Source organism: Panthera tigris, chromosome A1, assembly GCF_018350195.1.
Source record: "Panthera tigris isolate Pti1 chromosome A1, P.tigris_Pti1_mat1.1, whole genome shotgun sequence".
NCBI classification, from domain to species: Eukaryota; Metazoa; Chordata; class Mammalia; order Carnivora; family Felidae; genus Panthera; species Panthera tigris.
Genome location: NC_056660.1, coordinates 225694497 through 225709874, shown reverse-complemented (window position 1 = coordinate 225709874; position 15378 = coordinate 225694497). Strand labels below are relative to the sequence as shown.

Sequence of the window (15378 nt, the reverse complement as noted above, 5' to 3'; positions counted from 1 at the left end):
ATAGGTAATTACAGAAGCCCTGGTTCTCCATGCAGTGGTATTACCCATGCTTCTATATTTTGCATGTATACGTATCATGACGTGTGATTCACTTAATTTATGTACGCATGTTTAATTTAATTTCATACATCTAACACCTATAAGGAGAAACTGTGCTGTGTGTTCGCCTCTCCTCAAAGAAACTTGCGCTGTGACGTCCCCAGGTCTTTACAAAGATGCAATGTTACCGAATTTTAGGCATTTACACGGAAAGGGACTACATCAAGAGGAACTTGCTTTTTCTATTTAATGGAGGGAATACCAAAGGGCCCCTTTAAGGCTCTAGAAGTGCCAGATAAGTCTCCAAAAGAGGTTGTGATGTATTAAACAAAGGATATCACCAACCAGGAGGAGGAAAAAAAAAAAAAAATCATCGAAACGGGGAGAAAAATACACTTCCTGGCTAGGAAGCTCTTAAAAGTTCTGAGCCAGGAAACCTTCCACCGGGGCGGGGAATGTCTTTGGCTCTCCAGTGACTCCCTGCTAAGTTCCCCTCAAGTTTTCCCTCCCTCTCTCCTCCATTCCCCGCCTCAGTCCCCAAACGTGGGAGCCACAGGAGAATGCCCGCACAGATACCTGACTTTGTCAGACAGAACCAGACTCCGGTGCCTGTTTATTTTAAAGGACCCCGCACCCAAAATAGGCCGTATCGGCAGGCAAACCCCAGGGATTTCAAACGACGCCCGGAAGCTCGTCTTACAAGTTGGGGGCCCAGCCTGCAAAAGAACAATAGTAAAACAGAGCCAGGAGCGCGTTCCTCCGTTCAAACTGCTTCCCCGGTGGCGCCCGGGCCTGCGGCGAGGCCGGGGCCGGGAGCCGGAGCCCCGAAAAGGCGCGCTGCCCCTTTAAAAGGCCGCGCATCTCCGGGCCGGCCTTCCTCCCCGGGGCTCCAGCTGTGATTGACGCTGGGCGGCGAGAGGAGGCGCCTGGCGCTAACAAAAGTCCGGCCCGCGGGCGAGCGGCGCCGGGCCGCGAGTCTCTGCTCGCTCGGGGCACCCGCAACAAGTGGCCGCCGCGCCCTCCCCGGGGAAGCCGCGGGCGCGCAGGGGCGCCGGGAGGAGGCGGCCGAGCCGGGGGAGCCCCGGCCGCCCGCGCGGCTCAGCGCCCACCGCAGAGGGATCGGGGCGGGCGGATGGGGACCCGGCGGCGGCGGCGCGGCGAGCCTCTGGGCGGCCCCGGGGCGCGGGCTCTCCGCGGCGCTGCGCCCGCTGGCCCGGAACGCGGATTCTAAGAGCGGCGGCCGCCCCCGGCCCCACCCGGAGCCATCGGGGGTGCCAGGCGGGGACGCAGCGCCCCCTCCCACCGGAGTGCAAGGGGCCGCCCCCGGCCGGAGCCTGGCCCCGGAGCGTGGGGTATGCGCAGCTAACGGTCCCGTCGGGCGGGCTTTCCTCTGGCGGAGCGCGCAGGCGGTGCGCCCCAGCTATGGAGTGTCCGGGGAGACGGCGGGCATGACGGCGGCAGGATGGGCGCGAACAATGGCAAACAGTACGGCAGTGAGGGTGAGTGGGCCGCCCGTCCTCAGCCTCCCGGATCGCGCCCCCCTCCTCTCTCTCCCCCTCGCCCTCCCGTCTGGGGAGGAAGGTTCTCGCACGCTACCGTGGCGCACCCCTGCTCGGCACCCTGTCGGGGCCGTCACCTTTCCCTTTGGCGCTGAGGGTTCGGGGGCCCCGAGGATGCGTTCCCACCGTGGGGGGCTCTTTAAGCAACTTCCCAGGTTGTCTTTGGGAGGGCTCGAGTTGCATTTCTGCCGTATTTCTGAGCACATGCGCCTCAACTTTCCTTCCCTAAGCATCTGGGGTTTAGGGCGATGGTTTGGCAGATGGCGGAAGACGGTTTTGAAAAATAACGCTGAGAAAACTTTCCCAGGCCTTTGTGCTCCAGTCCCCGGGACTCTCCTGTAAGCGGGAACAACTTCTGGAAGAAGAAGTTAAGTTTCCATTCTCAGCTCAAGGCCCCTGAGCTGACGGTTTCGTGAAACACCACCTATGGGCCTCGCGAGGCGAGGAGTGGCCGGGGGCTTTGTCTGGTCTCTCTCGGGGCTCAGGACGGGCGAAGGACCATCTGTGTTACGTGGGGCTGGAAACTGCACAGAAATATTGCCTGTCAAGTGGGAAGTTGGAAGTTGGGGAAACTTTAAACTCCACCTACCCCTAGAAGGATGATGGATGTGTGGGTTGGCTTCTCCTTCGCTCCTCCTCCTCTTTGCATAAAACCGTAGTAATTGTAACCGAGTTGATTAACAGCTTGCCCCCGATTTGCATCCTGCATAGGCATTTCCCGCGGTTCAAAAGTTGGGAAGGTTTGTCTTTCGCGAACTTGGCTGGAGGGGGGTGGAAGAGACAGGATGGCTTTTATACCGCCCCCCCCCCACCCCCTCCCACCCCCTCCCCAGGACAGGCTGTTACAAACCGGGTCCAGCGCCTGCAGACTGGTAGGAATGCAGAGTGGCTATTCAGCATGTGGTGTTAGGGAAACTTCTATCATCCTGTTCAAAACTTTGAGGTGTGGTCACAGAACGTGGATGTCTATCCCCGTGTGTGTCTGTGTTCCTTCTCAGCAGCTTTGCGCAATTACAGCAAATTTACCCGCCCTAAAAAAACCATACCCACAAGAACCTTTTGTTTAAATCATTCTTTTCCAGATCACAATGTTTTGAATTGCATATATATAGTCTCCTTATTCTGGGCAGTTTTGTGGGAGAGATTTTTTTTTTTTTTTTTTTTGGATAATTTAATTAAAAAAAAAAGTTTAGCAGTTGTCTTTTTAAATAGCCCATGCGAAAATATGCCAACAAAGATTATTGGAGAATCTGGGCCACTGCCCAGAACTTCTTAATGTTTTAAAAATTTGTGGAATAATGAAAGATTAAGCCTTCTTACTCTGGGTATTAGAAAGCTTTCAGGGCGTAAAATGTGTGCTTGTCAATTCTGGATGTGCATACATTGTGATCCTTGAACACTGTTGGGCGGTGGGGAGGACGCCCCAAGAGTTAAGTGGAATCAGGGCTGTGTGTTGTTGAATGAAACCACTCCCAACACCCCTGATTCTCTGCAACTTGTTCTTCTATCCCAGCGTTCTCGTATGGTGCTGTGTGTGGTGTATGACGACTTCCTGTCTGAACAGTGGAGTTTTCAACCCTTGGGAGAGAAAAGGAGAGACAGAGAACTAATGATCTCCAGCTGTTATCCGTAAATGCTACCTCTGCATTTTCACTTCAGCTGAAGTGAAATTTTACTGGGATCAGATTTAGATACACTGTGGAACTTTTTATAGGGAAAGCCTCTTGGGCTCAGCTGATTCAAGGGAACCAATAGGAAGCTTCGGGCGGTAACTGAGTTTTGGCTGGAGGGACACATTGTGCTTAGTTTTCATAGACTCTGTTCAAATGCTGGGAGATTCCTCTGTGATCGGTAGGGAAAAAATAAGAGAAAGAGAAGTAACGTGAACTTAAAAAAAACATCTTTCCCCCAGTGACATTAGACCTCTCCTAAATAGGGTTATAACATATGTACAGTAGACCATTGAACAATGTGTGGCTTAGGGGCACCAACTTCCCCCGGAGTCTAAAATCTGAGTATAACTTTTGACGCATCCCAAACTTAACAACAAGAGCCTGCTGTTGACCAGAAGCTTTACTGATAGCACAGACAGTTGATTTATACTCATGCATACATATTTTGTATGTGATATGTATTACATACTGCATTCTTAGAGCTAGAGCAAAGAAAATGTTATTCAGAAAGTCTTAAGGAAGAGAAGATAGATTTGCAATTCCCTACCGTGTTTATACAAAAAATTTACATGTAAGTGACTCCACACAGTTCAAAGGTCAACTGTAACTGGTATTGGTCAGCTTTGTTACAATGTGTCAACGGGTGGTAACATACATGCAGATAAGCCTGTTGGAATTCAACGTGTCAGTGTCACCTTGTTTTTTAATCTAAGATGTCAAATTTCAAAGCAAGTGGACTCAACCCTTCAACACAGTATCTCCATTAAGGAGACTGAGACTTAAGACAGTTTCAGTAGGTTTAGTACAAGTTAGGTATACTTTGAAGTAAGATTTATTTCAGAGATTTATTTCAAACCATACCTAACTTGAAATGAAAGGGGGAAATTATTAGTGGATGCATATCCATAGAATGCAGTGAGAGACCGCTCCACTCTGAAACATAGGTGTTTGAGTATACTTTAAAAATCTGCACTTTAGGGGCGCCTGGGTGGCTCAGTCGGTTAAGCGTCCGACTTCAGCTCAGGTCACGATCTCGCGGTCCGTGAGTTCGAGCCCCGCGTCGGGCTCTGGGCTGATGGCTCGGAGCCTGTTTCCGATTCTGTGTCTCCCTCTCTCTCTGCCCCTCCCCCGTTCATGCTCTGTCTCTCTCTGTCTCAAAAATAAATAAACGTTAAAAAAAATTAAAAAAAATCTGCACTTTAAGTATATTTTAGGGTTGACACCACGAATGTAAATGCAAGCCACCTTCCTTTTACAGTGAGTGTTCAATTATTGGAATGCTTAAAACTTCAGGATTTCTTATGTAATCTTATTTCTCCTGCTACTGAAAAGCACTCTGTACATTAAAACAACAAAAATGCTTCCCGAGGCTTACCGTAGCAAGTGCAACAGGGCAGACATTTCCAGTTCTGTGTAATGCAAGGATGTGTGTGGCATAAGCATCACCCTGGAGCTTGTGAACAATGCAGAATCTTGGGCTCCTCCTAGAATTGAATCATTTATCTTGTACTTGTTAAAACTTGGGGAAGTTCTTGTGTAGGGCAGAGCATTAATTTGGGAGTCTGTAAATTTGAGTCCCGCTTCAATTTAGCTTCTGTGACCTTGCTCAGTTCTCCTGAAATCATGGTTTTCTCTTTTCTTTTCTTTTCTTTTCTTTTCTTTTCTTTTCTTTTCTTTTCTTTTCTTTTCTTTTCTTTTTTCTCTTCTTCTCTTCTTTCTTCTTTCTTTCTTTCTTTCTTTCTTTCTTTCTTTCTTTCTTTCTTTCGAGTGAGGAGAGAAATTCCTTATTGGCATTACTTGTCAAGATCTAATTCTTGAGTACATGGTCATTCATTTTATTTTGCTCTCCTAATGCCTTAATGGACCACTTAATGGAGATTAACCTTGGAAGGTGTGTTATAATAGGGAATATAGTAAATATAATATATAGGGAATATCATAATAGGGAAGTTAAGACTGTTAGTTATTGCCATGAAATCCATAAGCGCCCCTCCCCCCTTGTCACCCTCTTTTCCTTCACCTCTGTCTTCTTCACTTGTTCCCCCTACCCCTCACCTCTCCTAATAAATCAGTCCTGGACTCCCTGCTTTTCTTCCTAAATTCAAAATCTGTGTACATAATGGGTGTTTCCAAAGTGTTTTGTTTTGCTAAATACTCAGTGACTATTCAGGTTAATGGTTTAATTTGTAACCCCATCTCCTTCTCCCCTCCACTGCCAACTTGGATTTTGCTCCAGGAAAAAGTTACCATACCAATCCTGATCTTTAGATTTCTAGAAACATACGTGAATGTCTAAATGATTAGGATGTTCTGATAAATTCTTTCAGGGAAGGCTGTTTTTTTTTCCCCCTTTATCTTCTTTCATAAGGTGTAAATTTCAGCCTGTGTGTAGAAATCTGGAGAATGAGTTGGAGTGAAGCTTGTGACCATTAGCTTTGACTCCAGTTAAGTCAAAGAAACAAATCTCCCTGTTCTAGTGGGAAGGGACCGGCTGCTTTCCCTTCCTTTTAAGGTGTCTGAGCCTCACCCTCACTTACTCAGTAGTTTCAGCTTTAATACGCAGTTAACAGCTCCTTTGCAAAATCCTGGGTGTTGTTGAATTGGAGCTGATGAGGACACCGTGATGGGGTTTGACTCTTGGTTTCTCTGCGGCTCTTATCAAGCGCCTTGGGTGCCCTTTCACCATCTCAGACCTGTGCTGTCGGATATCAGGATAGTCAGCTGCCTGAACACATAAATCATCACTAATCCATCACCACCTCGGGAAACAGATCTTGGAATAATGATAATAATGGCAGCTAATGTTTAGTGAAAGTTTCCTGTGTCCAAGCATTCTTCTAAGCCATTGACGTACACTGACTCACGTAACCCTCATGACAGTCGTCAAGGCAGGCACTCCTAAGGTCCTCATTTTACCAATGGGGAAACACAGCTGTAGAGAACATGACCTTTTCCCCCAGGTCCTACAGCTGGTGTAGGTGGCACTGGGACTCCCGGCCAAGTCTGTCTAAGCCCAGAGTCACTTATTCGTTCGTTCAACTAATGTATGTTGACTTCTTATTTCTTACTATGTGCCAGGAACTCTTCTAGATGGTTGGGATACATCAGTAAACGGAGTAAGATCCTGTACTTGTCAATCTTTTCTTCGTGAGTGAGTGTGTGTGTGTGTGTGCGCGCGCACGCGTGTGCGTGCACGCATGCACGTTGGGAGGGAGGGGAAGTGGAACAATCAACGTGTGCATACCCACCCAGTAATTCAGTCACCCGTGTGATACATTCTAAGGGGCTAATGCCTCTGAATAAAAACAGTCATCAGGTTATTTGGAGACTGGGAGGACGAGACTGTTGCAATTTTAGTCAGTCGCTGTTGGCCTTTTTGAAAAGTGGACATTTGGACCAGGACTTAAAGGAAGTGAAAGACTGATCCTTGAGGATCCATCCAGGTAGCACATTGACTATAACTTGGAACCACTGTGTTCTACCAAGGTGAATACGTTCTATTCTGGGGAGCGTAAGTCATCATTTTACGCAAGGGTAACATCATTAGCTCTCCGTAATAGCTACAGTGGAACCGAGTCAGTTTTGGTCACTGGGCATTTTTTTTTTTTTTTTTTTTGGCCTAGAATCTTTGCAAATATCTTTTTATCTAATTATATTACGTTAGCTGTGTTGCGACTGCTTCTGGGTCGGGGAAGCCTAGGACCAGGGGATATTGCCTGACTTCACTGGATATGTGACGATAACCCCAAAGATCTCCAAAGTTCTTAGATAGAGATAGGTCTTCATCTTTTGCCTCCAGTAAATAATTTCATTCTGATGACAATCAAGAGAAGCTGTACTGATTCTACTGTTCGGTTTAAATCAAAGCATTAGTGTAGCTCATGGGACCATCTTGGATCTGAGGGTGAGAAGACATTTTCAGAGATTTGGGGAATCTTTTATGTTTAAAATGAGAAGGAAAAGAGAGGGAGTGTTTGTTTTCCCCTGAGAATCAACTCACAAAAGCTTTGTCTTAACTCCCTCTGCCCTTTGAGAGAAAACGAATTCTGGATTGGTTTTGAGTAACTAATAACTTTTGCCTTCAGCCTTTATCTACTGGTGTCCCTCTGGAAGCTGTGCAGATTACTTGCCTGTGTAACTGGTGGGGCAGTCTAGATATGGATTTTAAGGTGGTGTTAAGGATGTATTAAAATATATGACATAATCTTGAATAAAATCAAGAGTGAGTCAATTCTCTGAATAATGAAGAAGGGAATAAATGAAGTTTAGAAACTTAACTCATTAAAGGGGCGCCTGGGTGGCTCCATGGGTTGGGCTTCCGACTTGAGCTCAGGTCAAGATCTTGAGGTCAGTGAGTTCGAGGCCTGCATCAGGCTGTGTGCTGATAGGGGGCGGGGGTGGGGTGGGGTGGGGGTGGGGTGGCTGGAGCCTGCTTTGAATTCTGTCTCCCTCTTTCTCTGCCCCTCCCCCACTCATGCTCTGTCTCTCTCTCAAAAATAAATAAATGTTAAAAAAAAAGAAACTTGATTCATTAAAAAAATAGTATTTGAAGAACCGTCGTGCTGAAAAAATTAAATCGCAAGATGCCTAGCAACGACCAATTGTATTTGAGTTACTAGAGGGTAGATTTGGCCGAGTCTGAGTAAGACCCCATGATTGGAGCTGACCACCTCTGAGATAGGCTTCCCAGTGAGTGAGTGAGTCATCAGACATGGGAAGGAGGTGATTACAGTAAAGGATGATGTGCTAGAGATTTCTGCATTGACCAAGGGGTATGTTATAGGACCCTATGCCCAGTTCCCTTGCAAATATTCGGTCATGTGAAGTTATGTTTGATAAAGGGTTATTGTTTGATTCTAACTCATTTTACTGCTTCACTTCCCCTCTCCCGAATACAGCTCTATCGTTCTAGGTGTTAAAAAATATTTCCCCACTTTCCCTGGGTTATTCTCTTTCTCTCTCTTCGTCTCCACCTGTTACATGTTTGTGTTTCTGTCTAGCTAGATATATTTAGGTGTTAATTCGAAAAATCTACTGATTTTATTGATTTTCCTGCCTTCTGTGAACATAAGCTCCAGCACAAAAATTGGGTTTGATAAGTGACTTGTCCGTATTTTCAGTGTAGTAATGGACACTGACTCTACCTATGGTGTTACTTTTCACTTTTATTATTAACCCTAAAACATGTTGATCTGCTGAACTTGAAGCAAGACCTTTAACTGCTCAGGTTGAGTGTCTTGAATACATGGTTTACCTTGTACATAAGACTTTTAATTGGCATTACTGGTTAGTGAAATTCGATCAGAAGCTGCAAATTGCCTGGGATCACACAAAGACAGCATCTTCCTAAGAAGCTCTGATATTTTGTTCCACACGATGTGTACCATGAGTGAGACGTAGCAACAGATCTTCTGTGTAGTAATGGAGGCCAGATCAGCTGACCTTTGCCAGAATGTAGCTCTTTTTTGTTTTCGTTTTTTTGGTTCTAGTTACAGAAATTTCGAACCCTTCTTCCACCTACTCACGGCATTAAATCTGCAGGGAGAATAGACTTGCTCTAAAAACGTTCAGTCTCTGAGAAGCTAGGCAGGGATGCAGAGGCTTTTAGAGCAAGATGAGAAGTCCTGATTCACAGGAGGACCCTGCTTCCCCACGTGTGCTAAGTGTGGAGGTAAGTGGTCAGGGGAAAATGTGAATAGAGATAGAGTTACTCTCTAAACGAGGACAGCTCTGGATAGTACCTGCACTTCCAGAAGTATCTAAAGGATGTTTCTGAAACAACAGCAACAAACAGGTGAGTTGGATTAACTGTAGCTTAGACCCTTGGGAGAAGCTAAATGTTTTTAAGAGACTTTCCCTAGTTGTTCCCTCAAATCCTCATGTGGTTTATTTCATGGAAAGTGATTCCTGCAGGTTCTGTAAGTGAGGACCTTGAAATGTTTCAGAAAAGGGCAGGACCATCTCACTAGGGTCCCTAGTCAGGGTCCCTCTCAAACATGCACATTGCCACAAAGGAGAATGGCAGCCTTTGGGCAGATGCCCTTAAAATCTGCTAGCCGGTGGGGTGCCTGGGTGGCTCAGTCAGTTGGGTGTCCGACTTTGGCTCAGGTCACGATCTCGCAATTCGTGGGTTTGAGCCCCACGTTGGGCTCCGTCCTGACAGCTCAGAGCCTGGAGCCTGATTTGGATTCTGTGTCTCCCTCTCTCTCTGCCCCTTCCCGGTTCCTGCTCTGTCTCTCCCTCCTTCAAAAATAAATAAACATTTAAAAAAATGTGCTAGTTAATGCCCCAAAGATGGACAACTTTAAAACGTCTGACATGAATAATCATTAACCATCTCTGAATTTTCCTCGGTAATGAAATATAAACACATGGTCAACATTTTCCCCATTCCATGGTTGAAGAAGTGTAGACTGTTTCTGGAGCCGTAAATCTCTATTAGGTCCTGCATTAGATGTGCTCATTCTATCAATTCCTATTTAAATTTGAAACCAGTAACAAAATGAAAAACAGTTGTTAACACTGCATGAACTCATAATTGTAACGTTAGAAGCCTTGAGCAATGTGTAGAAATGTTATTAAAACATTTTTTGTTTGCTACCCTTTCTGTGGTAAATTCCTTTGCAGCATTTTTCAAGCAGATGCAGCCGTGGAAAGTGCATCAAAATTTCTAGAGAAAAATTTCAGGAATTATTCGTGTACTTGTGGATTGACCTTCTGGCTGCAAGTAACCCACTTCTTGGCAAGGTGGAGAAGTCAGGAAAAGGCTACTTAGACATGTAGTACAACCCGCTGGCCCGGTGAAGTACTCGGGTCAGATCATGGTAGCATCTGGGTTAAGTCCAAGTCAAAGGCCAGGCCTGACGGGTTCTGTCAGACGTGGGTCAGAGCCCAGAAGGAGCAGCAGGTGGGAGAACTCGCGTGCCCTGGAAGAAGGAACGCAAGTTCAAGGAGGGGGGAAAAGAACAAATTCAGAGAGAATGGGAATGAGGGCAATGGTTGTCTCCTAATGTAAAGAACAGGATCAATGTTGCGCTCAACTCTTGGCTTTCTTAAAAACATCTCAGCCCGCGCGGCCCCTGGGTGGCTTAGTTGTTTGAGTGCCCGGCTTCGGCTCAGGTCATGATCTCGTGGTTCGTGGGTTCAAGCCCCTTGTTGGGCTGTGGGCTGACGGCTCAGAGCCTGGAGCCTGCTTCGGATTCTGTCTCCTTTGCCCCTCCCCCACTCACACACACTCCCTCTCTCCCCCTCTCTCTCTCTCAAAAATAATAAAAAAAATCTGAGCTCACAGATCAAAATGATTATTAATAAATACGAATATTTCCAAGTTTATTCTATTTGCTGTCAGCGTAGTAACAGTAATTCACATTTATTGAGCACCTATTAGGTGCTGCCTTCCCCCTCTGTGCAGTCTACACACACTTTTCTTGTAGTTCACGGCAGCCGCTCAGGGGGCACTGATGACTCCATTTTACAGGTGCCAACAGGGAAGCCGAGAGGCTCGGCCCTGCCCAGGGCGCACAGCGGGTGAGCGGCCCGTGACAACGGCAGTCCCTGTTGGCGCTGGAGTCTGTGGCCCTTTCCGCTGTGCCCATGACCCCCTCCTGCCTGGACATCGTAGGTGTGCAGCCAAAACTTTTCCCAATCTTTGTTTTGTTTGTGTGTTTCAAAGAATTGCAGTGGCTGAGAAGTAGCCCTTAAACAAAAAAAAAAAATGGTGACGGTTTTATGGATTAGGAGATCCAAAATGAAAAACTTTTTTTTTTCTTCTAATTTTCTTTAATTTTTTTGAGAGAGGGCACAAGCAGGGGAAGGGCAGAGAGAGAGACAGAGTGTGAGGGAGAGAGAGAATATTAAGCAGGTTCCATGCCCAGCACAGAGCCTGAGGCGGGTGCTCGATCCCACAATCCTGGGGCCACTGACCTGAGCCAAAATCAAGAGTCAGCCTGAAGCAGGCTCCAGGCTCTGAGCTGTCAGCACAGAGCCCGACACGGGGCTCGAACCCACGAACTGTGGAATCATGACCTGAGCCAAAGTCAGACGCTTGACGGACGGAGCCACCCAGGCGCCCCGCAGGATGTGTTTTGAAGGAAACTCTCAACTCGTTTGACCTGGGTCTCCCAGGGATCGATTACCTGCTCATTAGGCAACAATCTGCCGACAAACTGGCGGGCTAACGAGCGTCTATAATGGCATCAGTACGTGAAATAATGAGCATATTCTGTACCGTCTGCCTGAAATGCCATCCTCTGGATTCTCCACAGCATTATGTACTTGTCACTGGCCGTTGTTCTGGGTAGCCTGGGGACCTGCTCCCAAACAAAAGCTAGCGGAGGACTAAGAAAGGTGCACACATTTTCTTTCCTCCCTCAATAGTCGATGGGTTCTACCTTCTATTTCCCTCTGGTTGCAGAACCGTGGATTTGAAACAGCTGTTAATACGGAGAATTATTCCAATATGTACTGGGGAATTTGGCCTTCTCCTTTGCCAGCTCCTGGGAGACTTCTCCATAAGTATGTCTCTGAAATTGCTCTGGAAACCATAAAGCGTTTCAGACATTAATCTTACTCATCGTCACAGGGACCGTGGAAGGGGCGTCCGACATTATCCCCAGTTTATAGGTGAGGAAACTGAGGCCTCGATAGGGTAAGTGACTTGCTTCGATTTTACGCTGAAGATTAGGTGAGGTCATTTTGATTCTAGGTATACTACACTTTCCACGATACCCTCACTCCCCCTGAAGCGCTACAGGAAAACAAGAATATAATCATGCTAGAGGGTTATCACCAGGAATTCTTGGCAGTATTTATTTATTTATTTATTTATTTTTATTTTTTTTTTTTAATTTTTTTTTTTAACGTTTATTTATTTTTGAGACAGAGAGAGACAGAGCATGAACGGGGGAGGGTCAGAGAGAGAGGGAGACACAGAATCTGAAACAGGCTCCAGGCTCCGAGCTGTCAGCACAGAGCCCGACGCGGGGCTCGAACTCACAGATCGCGAGATCGTGACCTGAGCCGAAGTCGGCCGCTTAACCGACTGAGCCACCCAGGCGCCCCAATTTATTTATTAATCTATCTATCTACCTGTTTATTTATTTATTTTTAGAGAGAGAGGGTGCAAGTGAGTGAGGGGTTGAGAGAGGGAGAGAGACAGAAGCAGAGCTCGCCTGAAGCGGGGCCTGAGATCACCCCATGCCGGTCTCAAACTCAGGAACCTTGAGATCATGACCTGAGCCAAAGTCAGATGCGCAGCCAGCCGAGCCCCCGGGTGCCTTTGACGGTATTTTAAATTGCTCTCACCCCAGGATAGAAATGGGGATCTGCAAGCATCCATCCTTTAATTGCTTTTCAGCTCTGCTAGACGCAGAGAGGTCTGCCTTCCGAGTGGCCATACCCAGCCACGGGTGTGCGGGAGCAGCCTGATGGTGATGAGATGATCAGAATGAGAATGCAGAGTAAATTGTTGGAAATATTGGTGACGAGGGAGGGGGGCTTGGTCGTTCAGTCGGTTAAGCATCCAGTTTCGGCTCAGGTCATGATCTCATGGTTTGTGAGTTCAGGCCCTGCATGGGGCTCTCTGCTGTCCCTGCGGAGCCCGCCTTGGATCCTCTGTCCCCTTCTCCCTGCCCCTCCCCGGCTGTTGCTCTCACGCGTGCGCGCGCTCTCCCTCTCAAAAATAATAAACATAAAAAAAACACGTTCACAGCAAGATGACATTATTGTTTGGAGTGCCCTTGCTAGTTGGCAAAACTCAGGTGGGGCTTGGGGGGGTGTTTCCCTCCCTGACAACGTCTGCTCCGGATGCTTTAGAGAAAGTTATGTCACTGCCTGGGAGACCAGAGAATCACCTCTAAAACTGGGGACTCTGAGCGTGACAGGAATCCTGGTTCTCTTCCATCTTCTGTGTCCTTTGCTGTTGAATGACCACCTTTCCCAGAGGCCTTTGGAAGTGGTGAGGGCCTGGGGCAGGTCTTTTAGGATGAGCTGGTATGAAGTCACTGAGGTTCTATCACTGTGATAGAAATTCGCGTTGTTCATTTAGTCTTTAATTGCTTTACTCTCCAGGCACTGTCTTCTAGTTTAGTCTCATTTGTTTTTCTATTTCTTGGTCCTTTGTATTCATTCATTATTCATCCTACATGTGCTCGCCCAGATGTGACTGCAGCCCTGCTCATAGAGTAGGCCTGAGATACACGTTTTTGTTGTTAAATAATGAAATGAACATGAATCTGTGGCCATGGTCTTTGTTGGATCTAAGAAAGGCTCATGAAAACGCCGTAGTAGTTTCAGGAGTGTTTCTGGGACTCAGACATTTTAACTCTAAAAACATATTTTTCTGGACACGTGTCTTCTTCCGAGGATATTCTAACTTGGACCCTTATTTTTTTTATCAGGCAGGGCCATCTTCTTATGGATGAAATAGTGTAACTTGTGTATTTAAGGAACAATGAAATGTCTGTTTTTTTAGGATTGCTGAAGGCAATTATTGAAGGCTTTGACTTCACTGCCTTACAGTATTTCAACTGTTTTTGTGATTAGTATTGAGTGGGACACTGCTGTGTATATTTTATCGGAAAGTATATGGTTGGGTCATATTTGCCTAAACGGACTTGGAAGTTGGTTTTATGTGACAATTTAAGCAAATCATTAACCTAGAACACATTTATAAAATGTGATCTTTAAATTAATAAACAATCCCTTTGGCCCTGTGTTCTCTGGATTAAACGTTCATAGGGTTCTAAATCTTTTTAAATTTGTATATTGTTCTACTTCATGCTAAGCGCCTTGTGTCTCCATTTTTATCTTTATTCTTATGCAAAATATAAAAGTTATTATGTGTGTCTGGCATGATTGGAATGGTTTCTAGATCTTATGCCTCTGGCTTCCCACATTACTAAAATCAGAAGTGATTGAGGAAAAACAAAAACAAAAAACATTATTGAGCTGTGTGTGTGGTATATGGATGTGTTCGTGTACTTGAAACCATACTTAAATAACCCTTTTCTATAAATTAAGTGAAATCTATTATTCTTCATGCCTATTTTTTCTCCCTGTGGGTGGAGAGAAATACATATCCTACAAGGAATTTAAGAAATACAACTAAAATTAAAATGTCATTTGTTTCTCTAATAGCTTGAATAGCTCTCTAGTAGAGAGCTTGAATAGCTCTCTAATAGTTGGAAGCTCAAATAGCTTCACACAAAAGGAAACCGTAGGAATTGGGCGAAAGAAAAAACAAATAGCCCAACACAGGAGCTTTTTGAGATGGAACTTAGGATAGAGGTACCGTACTGTATGAACAAGGACTTGGAATAGTTCTAGGACCTGAAATCCACTTGAAGCTGTATGGTTTCGTTTGTTTACCGGAATGTGTGTTCTGCTCACATGAATGGATGTAATATCTCATTGGTGGGGATTTTACATTGCATGACACTGAGCCTGGTTGACATTTGCTTTGAAGTGGCAGAATGTACATTCAGAATCCTAGGCAACATTGACGTGCTCATTTTTGTCTTTTTAAAAAAATGTTTTCAAGATCAATGGCTACTCCATTGGTTGGAAGGATTTACGTCACCCCGTTTGGACAATGTGCATTGCATATACTCGTATGAAAGTAAATTTCAAGCCCTGACATTTCTGTCCTGAACATCTTACTCTTGACATTTCATTTTGTATCCCCTCTGCTTATTTAATTATATTTTAATAATTTTCTCTATTTTCCAGCTCTCTTGAAAGACCTCTCCTGTTGATTATCCTATGAGCTTGTTTTGAGACACAGCGTCTCCTTGGGGAGTCTTTCTCTACTCCTAAAGCCATAACAACGTGAACTAAGCAATAAAAAGCCAATTCCCTCCTCTTGGTTGTGCTTCAAATAGTCATTTCTTTGATATGGGCTAATAAAAACAGGAAAAGGATCAGTTTTAAATGCTTTGCTTGGGGTTGCTTTACCTCCAGTAAGGAAAATTGCCTCACAAGGGGGAGCATGGGTAATAAAGAGACAGCTAACTGAGTAATTATAGTCGGTCTAATGTCGAAATCCCCAGGCTGTTGCCTGCAAATCTGATTTCATCTTGGGATTGCTGTGTGTCCACCATGGTGTGCAG

General features: G+C 45.7%; 1 protein-coding gene across 1 annotated transcript in view; it reads left to right on the top strand.

The window, feature by feature from the left end:
* Positions 1-1332: 1332 nt before the first annotated feature.
* The window catches only part of FBXL7 (F-box and leucine rich repeat protein 7), a 388279-nt gene continuing 374233 nt past the window's right edge, over positions 1333-15378 (top strand). The window contains exon 1 of the mRNA XM_007092923.2: positions 1333-1538. Coding sequence (XP_007092985.2) covers positions 1502-1538 — 37 coding nt within the window. The 5' untranslated portion in view covers positions 1333-1501. The remainder of the gene's footprint in view (positions 1539-15378) is intronic.